Below are 20,101 nucleotides of genomic sequence, written 5' to 3'. Positions count from 1 at the left end.
GTGAGGGGTAAGAAGGAGACAAGTAAGAGAATTAGAAGTAAGAGAACAGAGGTGGGGGCCCAACAACCCCTTTTATGGTCTTCACTGTTGCTAGGTAACTGGGGAGGAGTTTAGCCTGAAGATCAGAAGCTTGGGCCATTGCCTAAGTGACTTCTAGNCATGCTTCTCTTGTGGGGGCTGGGGGGGTGGTAACTTAGGCAGGAGCCAGAGTTCCAGGTGCATGAGGGAATGCCTACCGTGTCATGTAGGTGAATTAGCACCATTTTCGGGGTTTAGACCTCAGTTCAACTGGAGACCAGCCTGCAATTCCCCACAAACCAGTACCCCCCAGAGCTTGTATCTCTATCTGCATATGTAGCAGAGGATGGCCTAGTCAGTCATCAATGGGAGGAGAGGCCCTTGCTCCTGTGAAGGCTCTATGCCCCAGTATAGGGGAATGCCAGGACCAGGAATGGGAGTGGGTGGGTTGGGGAGCAGGGGGAAGTGGGAGAGGATAGGAGGTTTTGGAGGGGAAATCAGGAAAGGGGTTAACATATGAATTGTAAATACAGAAAATATCTAATAAAAATAAATTATCAAACTAAAAAAAACCTCTACATAAGTAAATATTAAAAAGCAAGATGTAAAATATAAAACTAAGAATACCATTCCTTCTATACACTTAAAGATCTGTACCTGTGGGTTCAGTCTGCAAAGTTCTTACCTTGCAAGTATGAAGACCAAAGTTCAATATCAAGAAGCTGTACTAAAAAACATCTGGACAAGGTGGTGCACTTCTAGTAAAAGCTCTAGGGAGGCAGACAGATGGCCCTCTGGGGTTATTGGTTGGCCAGCCTAGTTTACTTGATAGTTCTATTTTTTTAAGATGTATTTATTTATTATATGTAAGTACACTGCAGCTGTCTTCAGACACTGCAGAAGAGGGCATCAAATCTTGTTACGGATGGTTGTGAGCCACCAATAGGTTGCTGGGATTTGAACTCAGGACCTTCGGAAGAGCAGTCGGGTGCTCTTACCCACTGAGCCATACTTGATAGTTCTAGACCAGTGAGAACTCTTATCAAAACCAAACCAGAAAAGGAAAAAAAATAAAATAAAAAAAAAAAACGAAACCAAACCAAAATAAATGAATGAATAAATGAATGAATGAATGAATAAAACCAGAAAAATCAAACCCCAAAACCCTGCACTTAAACTTGCTGTGAGATTTTAAAATGTTATCCTTTGTTTTGGGTGTTTCCCCAGTCCACTGAAAATATGATTCTATTCATGTACCAACTTTCAAAAGTTCATCTATCTTACAAGGTAAGAAACACATGTTCCAGTTTGGGGGTTTTATTTGGTGTGGTTTGGAGGGTTGTTTATTTTTTAAGTCAGGGTCCGATTATGAAGTTCTGTCTATACTAGAACTCACTATGTAGACCAGGCTAGCCTAAAATTCATTGAGAGATGCCTGTCTCTGCCTCCCAAGTGCTGATATTAAAGGTATATGCCACTATACCTGGCTGTGCTAGAATTTTTAAACAAATTATTTAGAACTGAAGAAACTATGGAAGATTTCTGATAGAAGAACATTCTTAAACTTACATCTGGAATTTGAAAAGAAGAAACATAAGTATAAAAAAACATGAATTTTCTTAATTCATACATTTTTCATTTTGTATTTAAAAATAAAAGCCTAATATATGTCACAAGTTCACTACAAATGTTTAAGCTGTACCTAAATGTACTCACATAAACACAGAAATGTCATTATGAAAACTTGTGTTCCTTGACCAAGTAGGATGGACAGCAACAAGCTATGCTCTGGGAGCCTGAATACACTCCCATGAATCAACCTCCAACCAAACTGCCTCCGGTCATATACCTGTGTGTGAGAAAGTCTTTAATAAACATGTAAGTTCATATAATAAGTTAGATGGAATAGAATTTTCTACTCAAGACAAACTAACTGGAAACTAATGGCTATGGATTTAGCAGGTTTCTGGATGCTATATGAGCCTGCTACAAGAATAAATCACTCTATGTTTTGGGTGTGTTGATTATATAAAACAGTTTGCAGTATATTCAGAAAACAAGCAAAATGAGTTAACCTAAGGAACTCAATAGATTCACAGAAATTTAAAATCCATCAATTTGCAAATGTTTATAAAAACCAAAACTGTAAATACAGTATAGCATAAATTATACTACCTTGCAATGATAGCTATATCTATCTTATGTTTCACACCAATTAAGAGCTTCTTAAAAGTGATATTCATCGTCATGAGAAACACACAAAATATAACCAGAGTTAATGGCAAACAATTCTTTAAGTAAACGTGTACTTTTAAACAAACTTATACAATTCTAGACTATTCTGACTGCTTAATTCAGTGGTTCTCAACATGTGCAGTACAACCCCTGGGGGAGGGGAGGTGTCAAATGTCATTTCATAGGGGTCACCTAAGACCATTAAGAAACACAAATATTTACATTATGATTTATAACATAGCAAAGTTATAGTTATGAGGTAGTAACAAAAATAATTTTATTGTTGGGGGTCACCACAACATAAAAAACTATGAGAAGGGGTTACAGCATTACAAAGGTTGTGAATCACTGATATAATATATAAAATTCTAGACAGCAGAAATGTGCTATAGTCAAGATGCTATACTCTAAATAGAAACTCAATAACTGATAACTAAGCAGAAGACATATCAAGTTGAATCAAAATGTGCAGTTTTTACTTACAGAAATTTTTATGCGGTTAAATTGGGCAATGTCTCTACAGATACTTCTTAAGATGAGGATAATCACCAGGCCACACAAGAAAAGGATCACAAAAAGGGAGTTGACGAGCCTAGAAATGTTCAGAAAGAAAGCAGCAGTTAGGGTTGGCAAGGCGGCTCAGTAGGTAAATGGGCCACCTAGGACTGACCGCCTGGGCTTGATCCCGGAGACCCATGTGGGTTCAGGAGGGAAATGATTCCTTCACATTGCTCTCTCTCTCTCTCTCTCTCTCTCTCTCTCTCTCTCTCTCTCTCTCTCTCTCTCTCCATAAACACACGTGTGCACACACAGACATACACACAGAGAGGCACATGCACACAAGGACACACCTGCACATCCACACTCTACACAAATGAATAAAAATGCCTGTGGTGGTTTGAATAAGAATGGCCCTGAAGGGCCCATATATTTGAATGCTTAGTCCTTAGTTGGTGGAAGAATTAGAAGGTGTTACAGGAGGTGGGTCACTAGGAGTGGGCTTTGAGTTTTGTTTTGTTTTTTTCCTTCCAATACAGGATTTCTTTGTGTGTAGCTCTGGCTGTCCTGGAACTTGCTCTGTAAACCAGGCTGGCCTTGAACTCAGAGATATTCACTTGCCTCTCCCTCTCGAGTGCTGGTTTAAAGGTGTGTGCCACTACCACTGCCACTACCCAGTGGCTCTGAGGTTTTTTAAGATTTTTTTTTATATGTAAGCACGCTGTAGCTGTCTTCAGACACTCCAGAAGAGGGCGTCAGATCTTGTTACAGATGGCTATGAGCCACCATGTGGTTGCTGGGATTTGAACTCTGGACCTTTGGAAGAGCAGTCGGGTGCTCTTACCCACTGAGCCATCTCACCAGCCCGGCTCTGAGGTTTTAAAAGCCCATGCTATGTCAAGTTTCTCCCTATCTGCCCCCAACTTGCTGAAAAATGTCTAAGCTGTGGGCAAATGCTGCAGTGCCATGGCTGTCTGCCTGATGCCAGGCTCCCCAACATGGTGGTCATGGGCTAACCCTCTAAAACTGGAAGCAAACCTCCAAATAAATGTTTTCTTTATAAGTTGCTTTGATCATGGTGTCTCCTCAAAACAATAGAAACGCAACAAAGACAAATGAAATAAAATCTTTTTCAATGAAAAATGCTAAATATCTTTTTTGTTTTGTGGGTCTTTTGAGAAGAATCACCACCTTGTGAAGGCTGTATGTATCCTTACTTCCAGCTTACTTTTACAGTTTTCTTCTGCCCTCCATTGCCTTATTATAGAAAATGAGAGTGATGGAGCAAGTATTACATATACACTTTGCTTCTTTTCTATATGGTCTCCTAAGCTGTCAACTGTTCCTCTCTTGTCAGCACTTTCTAACAACCCCGAGATCATTGTGGGATCAGTTTATGCATCTCTCAAACCCACACTGAAATTGCTCCTTCTATGGTCAGATTTCCAATTATGTGGTTTGATCCTTTTGAAGGTTCCTAAAGATTCGTGATCTTGTACTTGGAAGATACTTCAATGGAAGCATAATTTAAGCAGGGGCCTTTCTACTTCATTAACCACGTGGAGACAAGAGTGGTACTCAGGTTAACAAGAAACTAAAAACATTCTGTCAAATAAATGGATGCTCTCTGCTAGACATTGTTTCCATACAGTCCTCCCAGCAGTATAACCTGCTTTGATGAGATAGTCAATTTGAGGGCTGTTTGTCAAGTTTGAACTGACCTGAAAACGTCTTCCCTACTGACTAGCTTTCATTGTGCTAGGGGGTACTAGGCAAGTTTCTAGGAAGAAAAGTTTCAAAGATATACCTGCAGCCAACCCTGTATGTTCCAGTTACTGACCTGCCAGGTAATATGTGCCCACTGACAAGCTGGTGGCATGAAGGTTATAGGAGCAACCAACTGCTATTGGATTTGATTTAAGGCCTTCTCCACAGAAAGGAGTTTAGGGCTGGTGCTAGACAGATAGTCAGCCCATTAAGGCTAGAGAGGTCACAGGCCATGGAAGAAGGGAATTTTTAATGACATGCTGTTAAACTACCTTCTAAATATTTATGTTTAAGTCCATAGATTATTTATGCCCTCAAACATGATTGAAGAAGCTTCTGTCTACAGTGGTCAGCAGTTAATCCAGAGGCTCATAACTAGCCAAAATGCTGAGAATAACTGGCTATTGAGTGCCAAGCCTTAAATGGGACACCTATATTAACCCTTACCCCCAAGGGAGCATCACAGAAGAGAAATGAAAAGACTGTAAGAGCCACAAGGTAGGGGCAAGTGCTGTGAAAATGCTGTCTTTGAAACATAACATAGTCATGTACCAAAAACTCACTGTAGCTATGATTAACTACATAAGATCAACAATATGAATCCGTCAACTTTTATCAATTGGCACTGATTCTACTCAGTACGTTATTAGCATGCAAAAAAAGGAGAGGGGACATGTTATAGTGCCTAGGGGGAGAGACAGGGGGAGCTGGGAATGTGCATTATCGGGCCCATTGTTGATATGTGTGAAACTTTCAAACAATAAAAGATATTCTCCTTTTAAAAAGCTGCTGACTCATCATATTAAGCCTTTCAATAATCTCTTTCCAGTTTTCATGGCATTCCGACCTCCCACTACCTAGCAAATTGCCACTTTTCCTTACTCATGGCTTTGCTCAGACCCTGAGCCCACAGACAGGCAGTGTGTTCTATTTTGTTTGCTATCTGACTCTTCCCCCTGCCTGCTTTCTACTTCTTACACCGTATTAGGTTGGCCTATTTTCCTGCTACTGTCCTCCAACTACTGAGATTACTAGTGTGTGTCACTATGCCCAACTCTGGTTTTCATCCATTGCATAAAGCTTACTTCCACTCATATCATGCCCACCCACCCCCATGTTGTCTACATGATACTGTCCACATGGAGAGACAGCATGTATGACATCACTGATTCCTTTCCCTTCAGTATAAATATTAGTATATGTAAAACATATTTTCTTTTCACCAGATATGTTTAGAAGCTGAAGAAGAGAATGAGAGGGGAAATTGGCCCAAAAGAAATGCCACTCAGTATCATCAGCAGTTACAACCTACCTTAACTTAAAAGTAAGTATCTTAACCCTTAGGAAAAATAAGCAGGAGGATGCAGAATTTAAAAGTACCTTGGCTATACAGCAACACTAAGGCAAAGCTGGGGTACATGAGACTGTCTCAAAGCAATAAGAACTAAAGGGTGGGCTGGAGAGATGGCTCAGTGGTTAAGAGCACCAACTGCTCCTCCAGAGATCCTGAGTTCAAATCCCAGCAACCATGTGGTGGCTCACAATCATCCATAATGAGATCTGATGCCCTCTTCTGGTGCATCTGAAGACAGCTACAGTGTACTTTGATATAATAATAAATAAATCTTTAAAAAAAAAATGGGAAGAGAACCCATGGGAAAAAAAAAAAAGAACTAAAGGGTATTTAGAGGAGGAGACAACCAAGTGGTAGAGTCCCTGCCTTGTGTACACAAGACCCCAGGCTCAATCTCCAGTGTGCCCCAGCCCCAGCCCCAGCCCCAGCTAAAAATCAGAGAAAATTATCAACCCTCAAGTTACTTTGAGTGTATTTCCTGATGTGCTTACCTAATCCACTGAAGGTTGCTCTCAGTTGTACTGTCCGAATCATAATCCCCTTCCGAGGACAATTCAGTAGCTTTACTTTCCTAAAATGAAATAGAAAATCAAATGACTGTGCCTGACCTTTGCTATGTAAGCACAAAGAAGCCTAATCTGCATGGAGTTTTGCCACTTCCAGCTTCATGAAATCAAGATATCCATTTTACATATGAAGCTTGCTTTCACCTAGGAACATTTAACCTCATGACACGAAAGAACTAGAAGGCAAAAGCAGATTGATCTCTGTGAGTTCAATGCCCACCTAGTCTACATAGCAAGTTTGAAGGAAGCCAGGGCTATAGAGAAAGACTGCCCCAAAACCAAAAATGAAAAGGTAAAAGTACAAACTAGGAAGAAAATTGCTGCTATCCAACAAAAGCAGCATCTTTCTATTACTTTTTATGTAGTCCCAAACCCACCAGACACTTCCCTTTAATCTTTTATCCTGACATATTTCCATTTACACTGTAACTTTTTATGATACTTGCAAAAGTACATAAAACTTTATATAATGAGCCACTGTAATATTTGTAAAATTAAATACCCACAACCAAAAATGCCCTTTGGGATTAAAATTAGGTAATGGTAATCTGTGCACCGCAAGAGTTATGTCTATGAAACAGAACTGGTTTTAGAAAAGTAAGAAGTGCATATAGCAAAATTATATTTTTTCCAGCTGGCAAGATGGCCTAGCAGATGCTTGCAGCATAAACACAGGACAAACTTGATTCCCATACCCCACGGACAGGTAAAGAAGAGAATAGATTCCACAAAATTGTCCTCTGACCTACACACACACACACACACACACACACACACACATTGAGCACACATAATAATATTTTTAATTTTTAAAAACATCTTACCCCCCCCCCATCAGAAAGTCATGTACCTATATTACTGAAGCAAACATTTTTCTGGAAGGATAAATTAGAAAAAAAATATTATGCTTTCATAAAGAGAAATTAAGGATAATAAAGGTAGAGAATTTTCTTATACTTATTCTACATATACTATCTACAAATACACAGTCAGCCTCAATATTAAATTAAAGTAACAGATAACTTGTTTACTACAACTTAATTATTTGTCTCTTTACAATTTCATGGCCATTCCCAGCTATATAGTTGAGTTCAAGACAACCTGTATTACAGAAGACTCCATCTCAAACAAATAACAAACAAAAAAATTGGAAAAAAATTTCAGCCAAAAAACATCAGCAGTGTTTAAGCATCATTTTTGCACCAAATACTGCCATCTTCTGGAAACACTATGTCATGACATGTATTAGTCATCCCAAAGAAAATAAACTATTTTACAAAAATAAGACACATGAGAAGAAAACGACAAATATAAAAAGATAGCTAAGTAACAGAGAACCTGTTTATTATATGCTTAAATTAATGAATTATTCTTGGCATTTATCCCAAAGCATCAAAATCTTTTTGTATGCTAGCAAGTCTTATAAGAGATATGTCTATGAGACAGAATTGGCTTTAGGAAAGTGAGACGTGCATATAGCAAAATTATATTTTTCCAGCTGGTAAGATGGCAGCAATGACACAGTAATGAGTGGAGACAAAGACTTCTTTATGCACAGTATTGTTATAGTCAATAGAAATTATACAGAGACTGAATTTTGTAGAGGAGCTGATCTTTTTTTTTTTAAGATTTTTATTAAGATTTTTTTTATTATATATAAGTGCACTGTAGCTGTCTTCAGATACTCCATAAGAAGGTGTCAGATCTCATTATAGGTGGTTGTGAACCACCATGTGGTTGCTGAGATTTGAACTCAGGACCTTTGGAAGAACAGTCAGTGCTCTTAACCTCTGAACCCAGGCATCTCTCCACCCCAGAGGACCTGATCTTTGGACCAATGGTTTAACAGGAAGCACAGTCTACAGGGCAGAGTAAAAATGTGCAGCTACTACTGGCATTCCTAAAGCCAAGTCTCCTGCAGTGCACAGGAGATGCACATAACAGAGAAGGGAGAACTGTGCTGTGTCCCACACCTTTCAAATGCCCCACCCAAAATTCACATAGGTGAGAAACTGCTTATGACTGCTTACCCTTTGATTGTAGCTCTGCTTTCAAAGACATTTTATATGTTTTCAATACACATTAGATATTCCCACCCAAGAAGGCAGTATCTTAAGTAAACTGGGAGAAAAATAGTACATACTTGTCTGGGAATGTTACCAAAATTGGTTGACAATTTCAAGAAATCATAGTATTGGAAAAAATAGCAGTATCTGGGCCAAAAATTTGCAATATTCTTATCTACCCGTTAACACACTGACAATGACTATACACATATATGCAAACATATAAAATGGATAAAATACATAAAGGTATATTATTTTATTAATAGTTACTACTATTTATCCTTAATGTTATTATGATGTTACACTAGTACTAGTTAAAATTAAATGCATAGACAAGTTTTGTTTCCTATTAACTATTAGTATTATGGTAGAATAGCATAGGGAGATTGCAAACATTTGTTATTAAAGGAGATCAATCTGATAAGAGTTAAAAGCCCCTGACCCAATTTAAATTTAACTCCCTCATTTTATTAGAGGGAAATTGGGGTCCCAGGGAAATGGGAGAATGAACTTCCTTGGAATCACAAAATTAAGGCAGGTCAGATCACAAATCTTCTGATTCCTCATCAGCTATTGGCCTATGCTGTCTGAATGTCAGAACTGCACTTCCCAACAAAACAATGTTATAAGGCTAATAGGTATAGTTCAGTGTTACAAAGCATGCCCACACATGCAAAGCCCTGAGTTACATACTCCATACTGCAAAACAAACAAAACAGGCAGCTCTGTGAATGTAGGTAGAGTCTCAGGCTAGCTCATAAGCAAAGCTTATTTAACTAGAATTTACAACCAAAAGAATACATCATTATGCTGGGGCGTGGTGGCGCGCACCTTTAATCCCAGCACTTGGGAGGCAGAGGCAGGCGGATTTCTGAGTTCAAGGACAGCCTGGTCTACAGAGTGAGTTCCAGGATAGTCAGGGCTATACAAAGAAACCCTATTTCGAAAAAACCAAAAACCAAAAACAAAACAAAACAAAAAAAACCACAATAACAAAAACATCTTTGCTTGACAGTATGAAAACAGTAAGGCTCCTATATGTGCTCACAAACTGAAGCAGCAAGCACAGGGACTGCAGGAGTCTGCCACACGCCCTCTGCTTATGTTATGGCTGATAGCTTGGTGGTTTTGTGGGACTCCTAACAGTAGGAGCTGGACTCTTTTTATCTCGGACTCTGACTCTTTTGTCTGCCCTTGGGATACTTTTCTTCCTGGGGTTGCCTTGTTCAGCCTCAGCATCAGGGTTTTTGTCCTGCCTTATTGTACTTTGTTTTGTGGTGTTTGGTTGTTTTCTCTTGGAGGCCTGTTCCTTTCTGAAGGGAAAATGAAGGAGGAGTGAATCTGGGGGAAGAGGGGACATAGGGTAGGGGAGGAACTGGGAGGAGTGGAGGTAGGAGAAACTGCACAGTATAAGAGAAGAATCTATTTTCAATAATTTTTTAAAGTAAGGGCTCTTTTTATTTGGTTGCATTTTTAATTATTTGGGAAGTTAATACAAGCATATAACATAATTTTAAACAAATTCATCACTCCTCCCCTCCCCTCTAGCTCTTGCCATATCTCCTTTCTTTCCATACTTCATTTACTTTCTCTCACTCAATGGACTCTGTGTTAAAATAAGAGTACATGAATTGAAGTATTTGGGTTTTCTTTTTTATTTTCAAATAGGCTCTCACTACGTAGCTTAGGATATTCTCCAATCCATGACTGTCCTGCCTCAGACTTTTCAATGCTATAAAACAGTTTATAAAACAAAAGTATTATGAACATATGCATTTTAAACCAGCATTCAGTGATTCATAATAGACACTCAATATCCATAATTCATAAAAGAAAGTAATGAAGGTGACTTCATAAGAATTCAAATATTTGTCATAAAAATAGTGTTCAATCAAATAGTAATATAAATGATTCATCATTCCTTTTGAATAAATGTATTATAAACTGTTTTGTATTATTTGAGAACATGTGTCATTCTCTGAAGATATTAAACTACATTTACAAAGATTCTTAAATAAAAGGCAAAATAAGATTGAGGCATGAAGGCTCATAGGCTCATGATGATAATTACAACACTTAGGAGGCTAAAGCAGGAATTACCACAAATCTGAGGCCACGCTGTGCTGCAGCATTAGGTCCAGGGCAGCCCATCCTACAACAACTGTTTTTTAATATTTGGACTATTTATTCCATTATTGGACATTTTCTTTATTTATATTTCAAATGTTATCCCCTTTCCTGGTTTCCCTCACTCCTGCACCCTATCATATCTTCCCTCCCCCTGCTTCTATGAGGCTGTACCTCCACCTACCCACCCACTCCCATCTCCCCGCCCTCAATTCCCCTTGGTCCTATGAAGGCATCTATCAAGCTTCCACTGATGCATGACAAGGCTGTCCTAAATATAATAAAAGCAACATACAGCAAAACAATAGTCAACATCAAACTAAATGGAGAGAAACTTGAAGCAATCCTACTAAAACCCAGGACAATTCAAGGCTGCCTACTCTTTCCCTATCTATTCAATATAGTTCTTCAAGTTCAAGCTCCAGCAATAAGACAACAAAAGGAGATCAAGAGGATGCAAATTGGAAAGGAAGAAGTCAAGATATCAATATTTGCAGATGATATGATAGTATATATCATCAATCCCAAAATTTCCACCAGATAACTCCTACAGCTGATAAGCAACTTCAGTAAAGTGGCTGGATATCAAACTAACTCAAACAAATCAGTAGCCTTCCTTTATACAAATGATGAACGGGCTGAGAAAGAAATTAGGGAAATGACACCCTTCACAATAGTCACAAATAATATAAAATACCTTGGTGTGACTCTAACTAAGGAAGTGAAAGATCTGTATGATAAGAACTTCAAGTCTCTGAGGAAAGAAATTGAAGAAGATCTCAGAAGATGATGGAAAGATCTCCCAGGCTCATGGACAAGCAATATTAACATAGGAAATATGGTCATCTTGCCAAAAGTAATCTACAGATTCAATGCAATCCCCATCAAAATTCCAACTCAATTCTTCACAGAGATAGAAAGAGCAATTTTCAAATTCATCTGGAATAACAACAAAAAAAACAAAAACAAAAACAAAAACAAAAACAAAAAACCCAGGATAGTGAAAACTATTCTTAACGATAAAAGAACTTCTAGGAGGTTTCCAGTTTCCTTCTGCACCCTGGAGCTGATCCTGTGCCACAGCACTCCATACACAAATACAGCCAGGAGAGAGCTGGTCTCTCCGGAGTACCAACACACCACAAGCCCAAGAGGGACCTGCCCAGAGTCATCAAGACAGGGGAACCAAAGAACAGCTGGGGACAGGATCCTTCTGGTTTCCATGTGCACCCCTGAGCTGACACTGCGACACAGCTCTCCATACACAAACTCATCCTGGACCGAACTGGTCTCCCAGGAGTACTGACACACAGGCTTGTATGAGGGACAAGGCACAGTCAAAGACAACAAGACCAGCTAACACCAAAGAAAACCAGATGGCAAGAGGCAAGGGTAAGAATATAAGTGCTATTTGGCATCATCAGAACCCAATTCTCCCACCACAGCAAGCCCTGGATACTCCCAACACATCAGAAAAGCAAAACTCTGATTTAAAATCACATCTCATGATGATGATAGAGGATTTTAAGAGGGACATTAATAACTCCCTTTAAGAAATACAGGAGAACATATGTAAACAGGTAGAAGCCCTTAAAGATGAAACACAAAAATCCCTTAAAGAGTTACAGGAAAACACAGCCAATCAAGTGAAGGAATTGAACAAAACCATCTTGGATACAAAAATGGAAACAGAAAAAAATAAAGAAATCACAAAGGGAGAGAACCCAAGAGATAGAAAACCTAGGAAAGAGATCAGGAGTCATAGATGCAAGCATCACTAACAGAATACAAGAGATAGAAGAGAGACTCTCAGGTGCAGAAGATACCATAGAGAACATAGGCACAACAGTCAAAGAAAGTGCAAAATGCAAAAAGATCCTAACCTAGAACATCCAGGAAATCCAGGACGACACAATGAGAAGACCAAACCTTCAGATAATAGGAGTAGATGAGAATGAAGATTTTCAACTTAAAGGGCCAGCAAATATCTTCAACAAAATTATAGAAGAAAACTTCCTGTACCTAAAGTAAGAGATACCCATGAACATACAAGAAGCCTACAGAACTCCAAATAGACTGGACCAGAAAAGAAATTCCTCCTGTCACATAATACAGTCAAATCATCAAATGCACAAAACAAAGAAAGAATATTAAAAAGCAGTAAAGGAAAAAGGTCAAGTAATACATAAAGGCAGACCTATCAGAATTATACCAGACTTTTCAACGGAGATTATGAAAGCTAGAAGATCCTGGGCAGGTATTTTATAGACCCTAAGAGAACACAAATGCCAGGCCAGGCTACTATTCTCAATTACCATAGAAGGAGAAACCAAGATATTCTATAACAAAACCAAATTTACACAATACCTTTCCATAAATCCAGCCCTACAAAGGATAATAGATGGAAAATACTAATACAAGGAGGGAAACTATACCTTAGAAAAAGCAAGAAAGTAATCTTTCAACAAACCCAAAAGAAGATAGCGACAAAAACATAAAAATAATACCAAAAATAACAGGAAGCAACAATCACTATTCCTCAATATCTCTTATCATCAGTGGACTTAATTCCTCAATAAAAAAGGCATAGCTAACAGATTGGACACATAAACAGGACCCAGCATTTTGCTGTGTACAGGAAACCCACTTCAGTGTCAAAGATAGATACTACATCAGAGTAAAATGCTGGAAAAAAATTTCCAAGCAAATAGTCCCAAGAGACAAGCTGAAGTTCAGAACACCCAAGATTCAATTCACATACCATACGAAGCCCAAGAAGAAGGAAGACCAAAATGTGGGTGCTTCAGTGATTCTTAAAAGGGTGAACAAAATACTCACAGGAGGTAATATGGAATCAAAGTGTGGAACAGAGTGTGAAAGAAAAGTCATCCAGAGACTGCCCCACCTGGGGATCCATCCCAGCCACCAAATCTGGATGCTATTGTAGACACCAGGAAGTGCTTGCTGATATGGCTGTCTTCTGAGAGGCTCTGCCAGAGCCTGACAAATACAGAGGTGGATGCTTACAGCCAACCATTGGACTGAGTATTGGGTCCCCAATGGAGGAGTTGGAGAAGGAATTGAAGGAACTGAGGTGGTTTTCATTACCATGGTCAGAGCAACAGTGTCAACTGGCCAGACACCCCAGAGCTCCTGGGACCTAAACCACCAACCAAAGAGTACACATGGAAGGACCCATGGTTCCAGCTGCATATGTGGCAGAGGATGGCCTTGTTGGACATCAGTGGGAGAAGCCACCCTTGGGCCTGAGGGTGTTCAATGCCCCAATGTAGGGGAATGCCAGGTCAGGAAGACAGGAGTGAGTGGGTGGGAGAACACCCTCATAGAGACAGGGGGAGAGGTGAGATAGGAGATTTCTGAAGGGGATACCTGGAAAGGAGAAAACATTTGAAATAGAAAGAAGAAAATATCCAAGAAAAAATAAAGAAAAAACAAGAACTTCTTGGGGAATCACCATCCCTGACATCAAGCTGAACTAGAGAGCAGTGGTGATTAAAAAAAAAAAAAAGACAGCATGCTAGGCTGGGCAGTGATGGCACATGCCTTTAATTCCAGCACTTGGGAGGTAGAGGCAGGCAGATTTCTGAGTTCGAGGCCAGCCTGGTCTACAGAGTGAGTTCCAGGACAGCCAGGGCTATACAGAGAAACCCTATCTCGGAAAACAAAACAAAACAAATAAAAACAAAAAACAAAAAACCAAAACAAAACAAAACAGCATGCTATTGGTATATTGACAGACAGGTAGATCAATGGAATAGAATTGAAGACCCACACACCTATGGTCACTTGATCTTTGACAAAGAAGCCAAAACTATCCAGTGTAAAAAAGACAGCATTTTCAACAAATGGTGCTGGCTCAACTGGAGGTCAGCAAATCAAACCATTCTTATCTCCCTGTACAAAGCTCAAGTCCAAGTGGATCAAGGACCTCCACACAAAACCAGAGACACTGGAATTAACAGAAGAGAAAGTGGGGAAGAGCCTCCAACACATCAGCACAAGGGAAATTTTCCTGAACAGAATACCAATGGCTCAGGCTCTAAGATCAACAATTCACAAATAGGACCTCACAATATTGAATAGCTTCTGTAAGGCAAAAAAGACACAGTCAATAGGACAAAAACAGCAATCTACAGATTGGGAAAAAAATCTTTACCAACCCTCCATCTGATAGAGGGCTAACACCCAAAATATACAAAGAACTCAAGTTAGTCTCCAGAGAACCAAATAACCCTGGGGTACAGAGCTAAACAAAAAATTCGCAACTGAGGAATCTCCAATGGCCGAGAAGCACCTAAAGAAATGTTCAACATCCTTAGTCATCAGGGAAATGCAAACCAAAACGACCCTGAGATTCCACCTCACATCAATCAGAATGGCTAAGATCAAAAACTCAGGTGACAGCACATGTTGGTGAGGATGTATAAAGAGGAACACTCCTCCATCACTAGTGGGACTGCAAGTTGGCAAACCACTCTGCAAATCAGTCTGGCAGTTCCTCAGAAAATTGGACATAGTACTACCTGAGGATCCAGCAATACCACTCCTGGGCATATACCCAGAACATGCTCCAACATATAACAAGGACAACTGCTCCACTATGTTCATAGCAGCTTTATTTATAACAGCTAGAAGGTGGAAACAACCCAGATGCCCCTCAGCAGAGGAATGGATACAGAAAATGAGGTACATTTACATAATGGAGTACTACTTAGTTATTAAAACTATGATTTCATGAAATTCACAGGCAAATGGATGGAACTAGAAAATATCATCCTGTGTGAGGTAACCCAGACATAAAAGAACACACATGGTATGTACTCACTGATAAATGGATATTAGCCCAAAGGCTCAGAATACCCACAATTCAACCCACAAACCATTGGAGCTTAAGAAGAAGGAAGAACAATATGTGGATGCTTCAATCCTAAATAGAAGGGGGAACAAAATAATCACAGGAAGTAGAGGGAGGGTGGGGCCTGCGAGGGAGAAAGGAGGGAGAGGGAAAAGGGGGGCAGGATCAGGTATGGGAAGAGACAGTAGAGAAAGACAGAGGGGTCAGTAAATTGAATAGAAATAAGTAGCAGTGGGGAATGGGGAACTGGTGGTAGTCACTAGAAAGTCCCAGATGCCAGGAAAGCAAGAGGTTCCCAGGACCCCACAGGGATGACATTAGCTGAAATACCCAACAACAGGGAGATGGAACCAGTAGAGACCACCTCCAGTAGATAGTGTTGTGATCATAAAAAGAGAAAGAGCTATAAGAATATGCTCTGGCGAGGTATGGGGGAAAGGGGTGCTTCAGCGGGCCCATGCCAAGGCACTCCTTCCCAGTGAGGGACCAGACATGCACCAGTATAGTATAGAATAGAGTTTATTTAGGACATGGGAAATGGAATTAAGAGAGTAGTAGAGGCAGAGAAAGGCAGAGAGAAGAAGAGAGTAGAGAAGTAGAGTCTGGCCATGACCGTGCGAAGAGATGGGGAAAGGGAATGGGGAGAGAAGAGGAGCAAGGGGGCAAGAGGCAAGGGAGAGAAGCAGGAGGAAGAGAGGAGGGGGCAAGCAGCCCCTTTTATAGTGCCAGGCCTACCTGGCCTTTGCCAGGTAACCATGGGGAGGAGCATACCTGGCTGTTTCCAGGTAACTGTTGGGGTGGAGTCTAGACAGAATACCAAGAGACAGGGCTCCCAGTTGAGGGATGGAGCCACCCTCCCATCTCAAAATTTTTAACCCAAAATTGTTCCTGTTCAGAGCAAAGACAGGTATGGGAAGAGACAGTAGAGAAAGACAGAGGGGTCAGTAAATTGAATAGAAATAAGTAGTAGTGGGGAATGGGGAACTGGTGGTAGTCACTAGAAAGTCTAAAAAAATGGAGCAGAGACTGAAGGAAGGCCATCCAGAGACTGCCCCACCTGGGAATCCATCCCATATACAGTCACCAAATAAAGACACTATTGTGGATGCCAAGAAGTGCTTGCTGACAGGAGCCTGATGTAGCCATATCCTGAGAGCCTCTGCTACAGCCTGACAAACATAGAGGCAGATGCTTGCAGCCAACCATCAGACTGAGCCTGGGGACCCCAATGGAAGAGCTAAAGGAAGGACTGAAGGAGCTGAAGGAGACTGCAACCCCATAGGAAGAACAATATCAACTAGCAAGACCACACAGAGTTCCCAGGGAATAAACCACCAACCAAAGACTATTTATGGAAGATCTATGGCTCCAGATACATATGTAGCAGACAATGGCCTTATCTGTCATCAGTGAGAGAGGAGGCCATTGGTCCTGTAAAGGTTTGATGCTCCAGCACAGGGGGTGCTAGAGCTGTGAGGTAGGGGTGGGTGAGTGGGTGGAGGACCACCCTCATAGAGGCAAATGGGAGGGGCAGAGGGGGGATGGGATAGGGGTTTCTGATGATTTCATATCATTTGAAATGTAAAGGAATAAAATGATTAATAAATATATATTAATTTTATATAGCATATATATTTATAATTATAAATGTTTATATTTACATATAATTTATAATGATATTATATATCATATACTATATATCATATATTATATATTATACCTTTTAAATTTTGATTTCATGTTTTATTTATTCACTTTACATCCTACTCACTACCCCACTCCAGGTCATCCTCTCCCACAATCCTATCCCCACCCTCCATCCCCCACCCCCTTCTCCCCTGAGCAAGTGAGATCACCGCCCCCCCACCCATATCCTCCCACCCTGGCTCTTCAGGTCGCTGAGAGGCTAGGTGCTTCCCACTGAGGCCAGACAAGGCAGCCCAGCTAGAAGGACATATCCCATGTACAAGCAACAGCTTTTAGGATAGCCCCTGCTCCAGTTGTTTGGGACCCACATATTAATCACACCAAGTCTATAAAATTATCTGCTTCTTTATATTTTGCGAAAAGAAGAATGAAATGACATGAGATGTAAACCAGATACCATGGTGCACAGCTGTAATCCCAGCACTTAAGAGATGAAGGCAAGAGACTCAGAAGCTCAAGGGCAGATGCAGTACAGCAGACAATGGAGGGAGAAGGAAAGGAGGGGAAAGGGTGGAAGGGAAAGACAAGGGCAGGGATAGGAAGCAAGACAAAGATACAGAGAAGGAAGCAGGGGCTTATGCATGCTCTAATCTCATCGCTACACTTAAGGTGACGAAAGGTTCAGCTTTAATAGTAAATAAATGGTGGTGTGTGTATGATTTAGAAAAAAAATTAGGTAAGAACATGCTATACTTACCTCAAATTTCACAGAATATGTATAGATCACATTTAAATTCTCTGTAACTTCTTCAGGAATTTCCATAGGGGGCTCATTGCAAGTTAGGTGGTCTTCATCTAAATGTTTATAGCTAATAAAAGAGAAAATTGCTGGGGGGATTTTGTACATGAAACATAAAATTTTCAATTCATAGTTATTCAGACACATAATAGCAATCTAGGAAAACTTCTCAGTTTCATAGAGTTCTCTTATGTTCCTTATTTGAAACTCTTTTTAAACTCACTATCTTTCTGCCTCCACCTCTTGACTTTAAATGTTTGGATTACATGACTGAATACAATATCCATCTATAGTTCTTCATTATTTAAAATAATGTTGCCAGCACTCAAATGGAACTCTATATACTACCTAAAATTTTATACTTAAAAACATTTCTTTTGTTTATGAATAGAAAGAAAATAAATTTTACCAAAGAACTTTTTTTCTTCTTTTGCCTCACAGTTCTTCAATACAGTATCTTGTAACTTTAACGGTCAGGTTAGAATATTAAGTACATGAAGAAGAAATCGTATTTGTAAGCACCCAGGTATGTAAGAACCTACTATGTAGAAACCATCAAACTTAGCAATGAAAGATATTGCTCATATATACTACTAATGGCAGTGTAAATTAGTTTAGCCATTATGAAAAAGTGAATAGAGGTTCCTATATGATTCACCCACCTGACTTCTCGGTAGATCAACTGGAAGTGAATGGACAATTCGTTAGGCATGGACTAGGGCTCAAGATACAATGGCACATCTCTAATTGGTCGGCCTCTTTAAAACTAGCGCTCCAGGCTCTTCCTACATATGTCCAGGGATAAAGTACTCAATAATTCTTGAGGCTTCTTAGTCAGCTGTGAAGAGCCCTGATTATTAACAGATACTACCTGACACTTTCCTAAAAGAATCTACTGATACTAAAGCTGCCCTCTCGAGAAAAAAAATCAAAATATATTTATATTAACCCCTTTATACTAAAACAGCAACTAAATGAAGAGTTAGAACACTCTCAATAAATCTGTTACTTTTACTTCTTCCTCACAATGTGTGATACTCAGATACTTAAGACCGATAACACAGATTATAAAATGCATCATGTAATATAATATCACATAGGTATCTTAAAAGTAAAAACTATCGCTGGGCAGTGGTGGCGCACACCTTTAATCCCAGCACTTGGGAGGCAGAGGCAGGCAGTTTTTGAGTGTGAGGCCAGCCTGGTCTACAGAGTGAGTTCCAGGACAGAAAGGGCTACACAGAAAAACCCTGTCTCAAAAAAAACAAAAAACAAACAAAAAAAGTAAAAATTATCAAGTTAGGAATCTACATTTTAAACCCATTTCTAAATCATTAGAAGTACTTAAAAAGAAACCTTATTCTTACCTTTTGGGATCAACTCTGGAACTAATCAGCTTAGCAACCTTGATGGTTGTGTCACTTTCTATGTGATATGTAATAGTAATGTCAAGGTGGTTGAAGAGGTACAAACTATTATTTTTGTTGAATTCAGGCTATAAAAAGAGAAAATTAATTTGAAACTTTAAATTTTTCCTAGAAACTACAAAATACAAAACCTGACGATGGAATAAAAAAGCAATGGATACGCTAATCCCTTTTTTGTAAATGTACCATGGGCATGGAGAGATAGCTCATCAGTTAAGAGCAGTTGGTCTTGCAGAGTAAGCCAGCACTGACATGGTGTTTTCCAACCTGCACTAACTCCTGTTCCAGGGAACCTTTACAAACATCAGGCATACATACAGCACACATACATACACACAGGCAAAACACAAGTACACCTACATTTCCTAAGCATATGAAGGGTAACTATGTTTCTACAAGTTTAAGACCACAACCATGAATATTTGACCTAATAATTAAAGTATTAGTCAACTCTACATTAAATAGTTTTTAAAGGAACAATATTGTAAAAATGTAATATTTATACATATGTCATTTTTTAAAAATTTTTACCACATAAGGATACAAGCTGTACTACAGAGAAATTGTGATAAAAACTGCATTGTACTGGTACAGTGACAGGTAGATCAATGGAATAGAGTTGAAGACCCAGAAATGAACCCACACACCTATGATCACTTGAGCAAAGGAGCTAAAACCAACCATCCAATGGAAAAAAGACAGCATTTTCAACAAATGGTGC

At 39.5% G+C, this 20,101-nt stretch overlaps 1 protein-coding gene across 1 annotated transcript in view; it reads right to left on the bottom strand.

The window, feature by feature from the left end:
• LOC110314309 (transmembrane 9 superfamily member 2-like) overlaps positions 1–20,101 on the bottom strand; it is a 76,364-nt gene that overhangs the window by 40,721 nt on the left and 15,542 nt on the right. Inside the window, exons 5-9 of the mRNA XM_021188743.1 lie at positions 19,321–19,442; positions 17,912–18,023; positions 6,364–6,443; positions 2,737–2,845; positions 1,735–1,867 (exon numbers count right to left, since the gene is read on the bottom strand). Coding sequence (XP_021044402.1) covers positions 1,735–1,867; positions 2,737–2,845; positions 6,364–6,443; positions 17,912–18,023; positions 19,321–19,442 — 556 coding nt within the window. The remainder of the gene's footprint in view (positions 1–1,734; positions 1,868–2,736; positions 2,846–6,363; positions 6,444–17,911; positions 18,024–19,320; positions 19,443–20,101) is intronic.

This window comes from Mus pahari, chromosome X (assembly GCF_900095145.1).
Source record: "Mus pahari chromosome X, PAHARI_EIJ_v1.1, whole genome shotgun sequence".
NCBI classification, from domain to species: domain Eukaryota; kingdom Metazoa; phylum Chordata; class Mammalia; order Rodentia; family Muridae; genus Mus; species Mus pahari.
The sequence above is the reverse complement of the archived record's forward strand: the minus strand, read 5'-3'. Positions and strand labels throughout refer to the sequence as shown.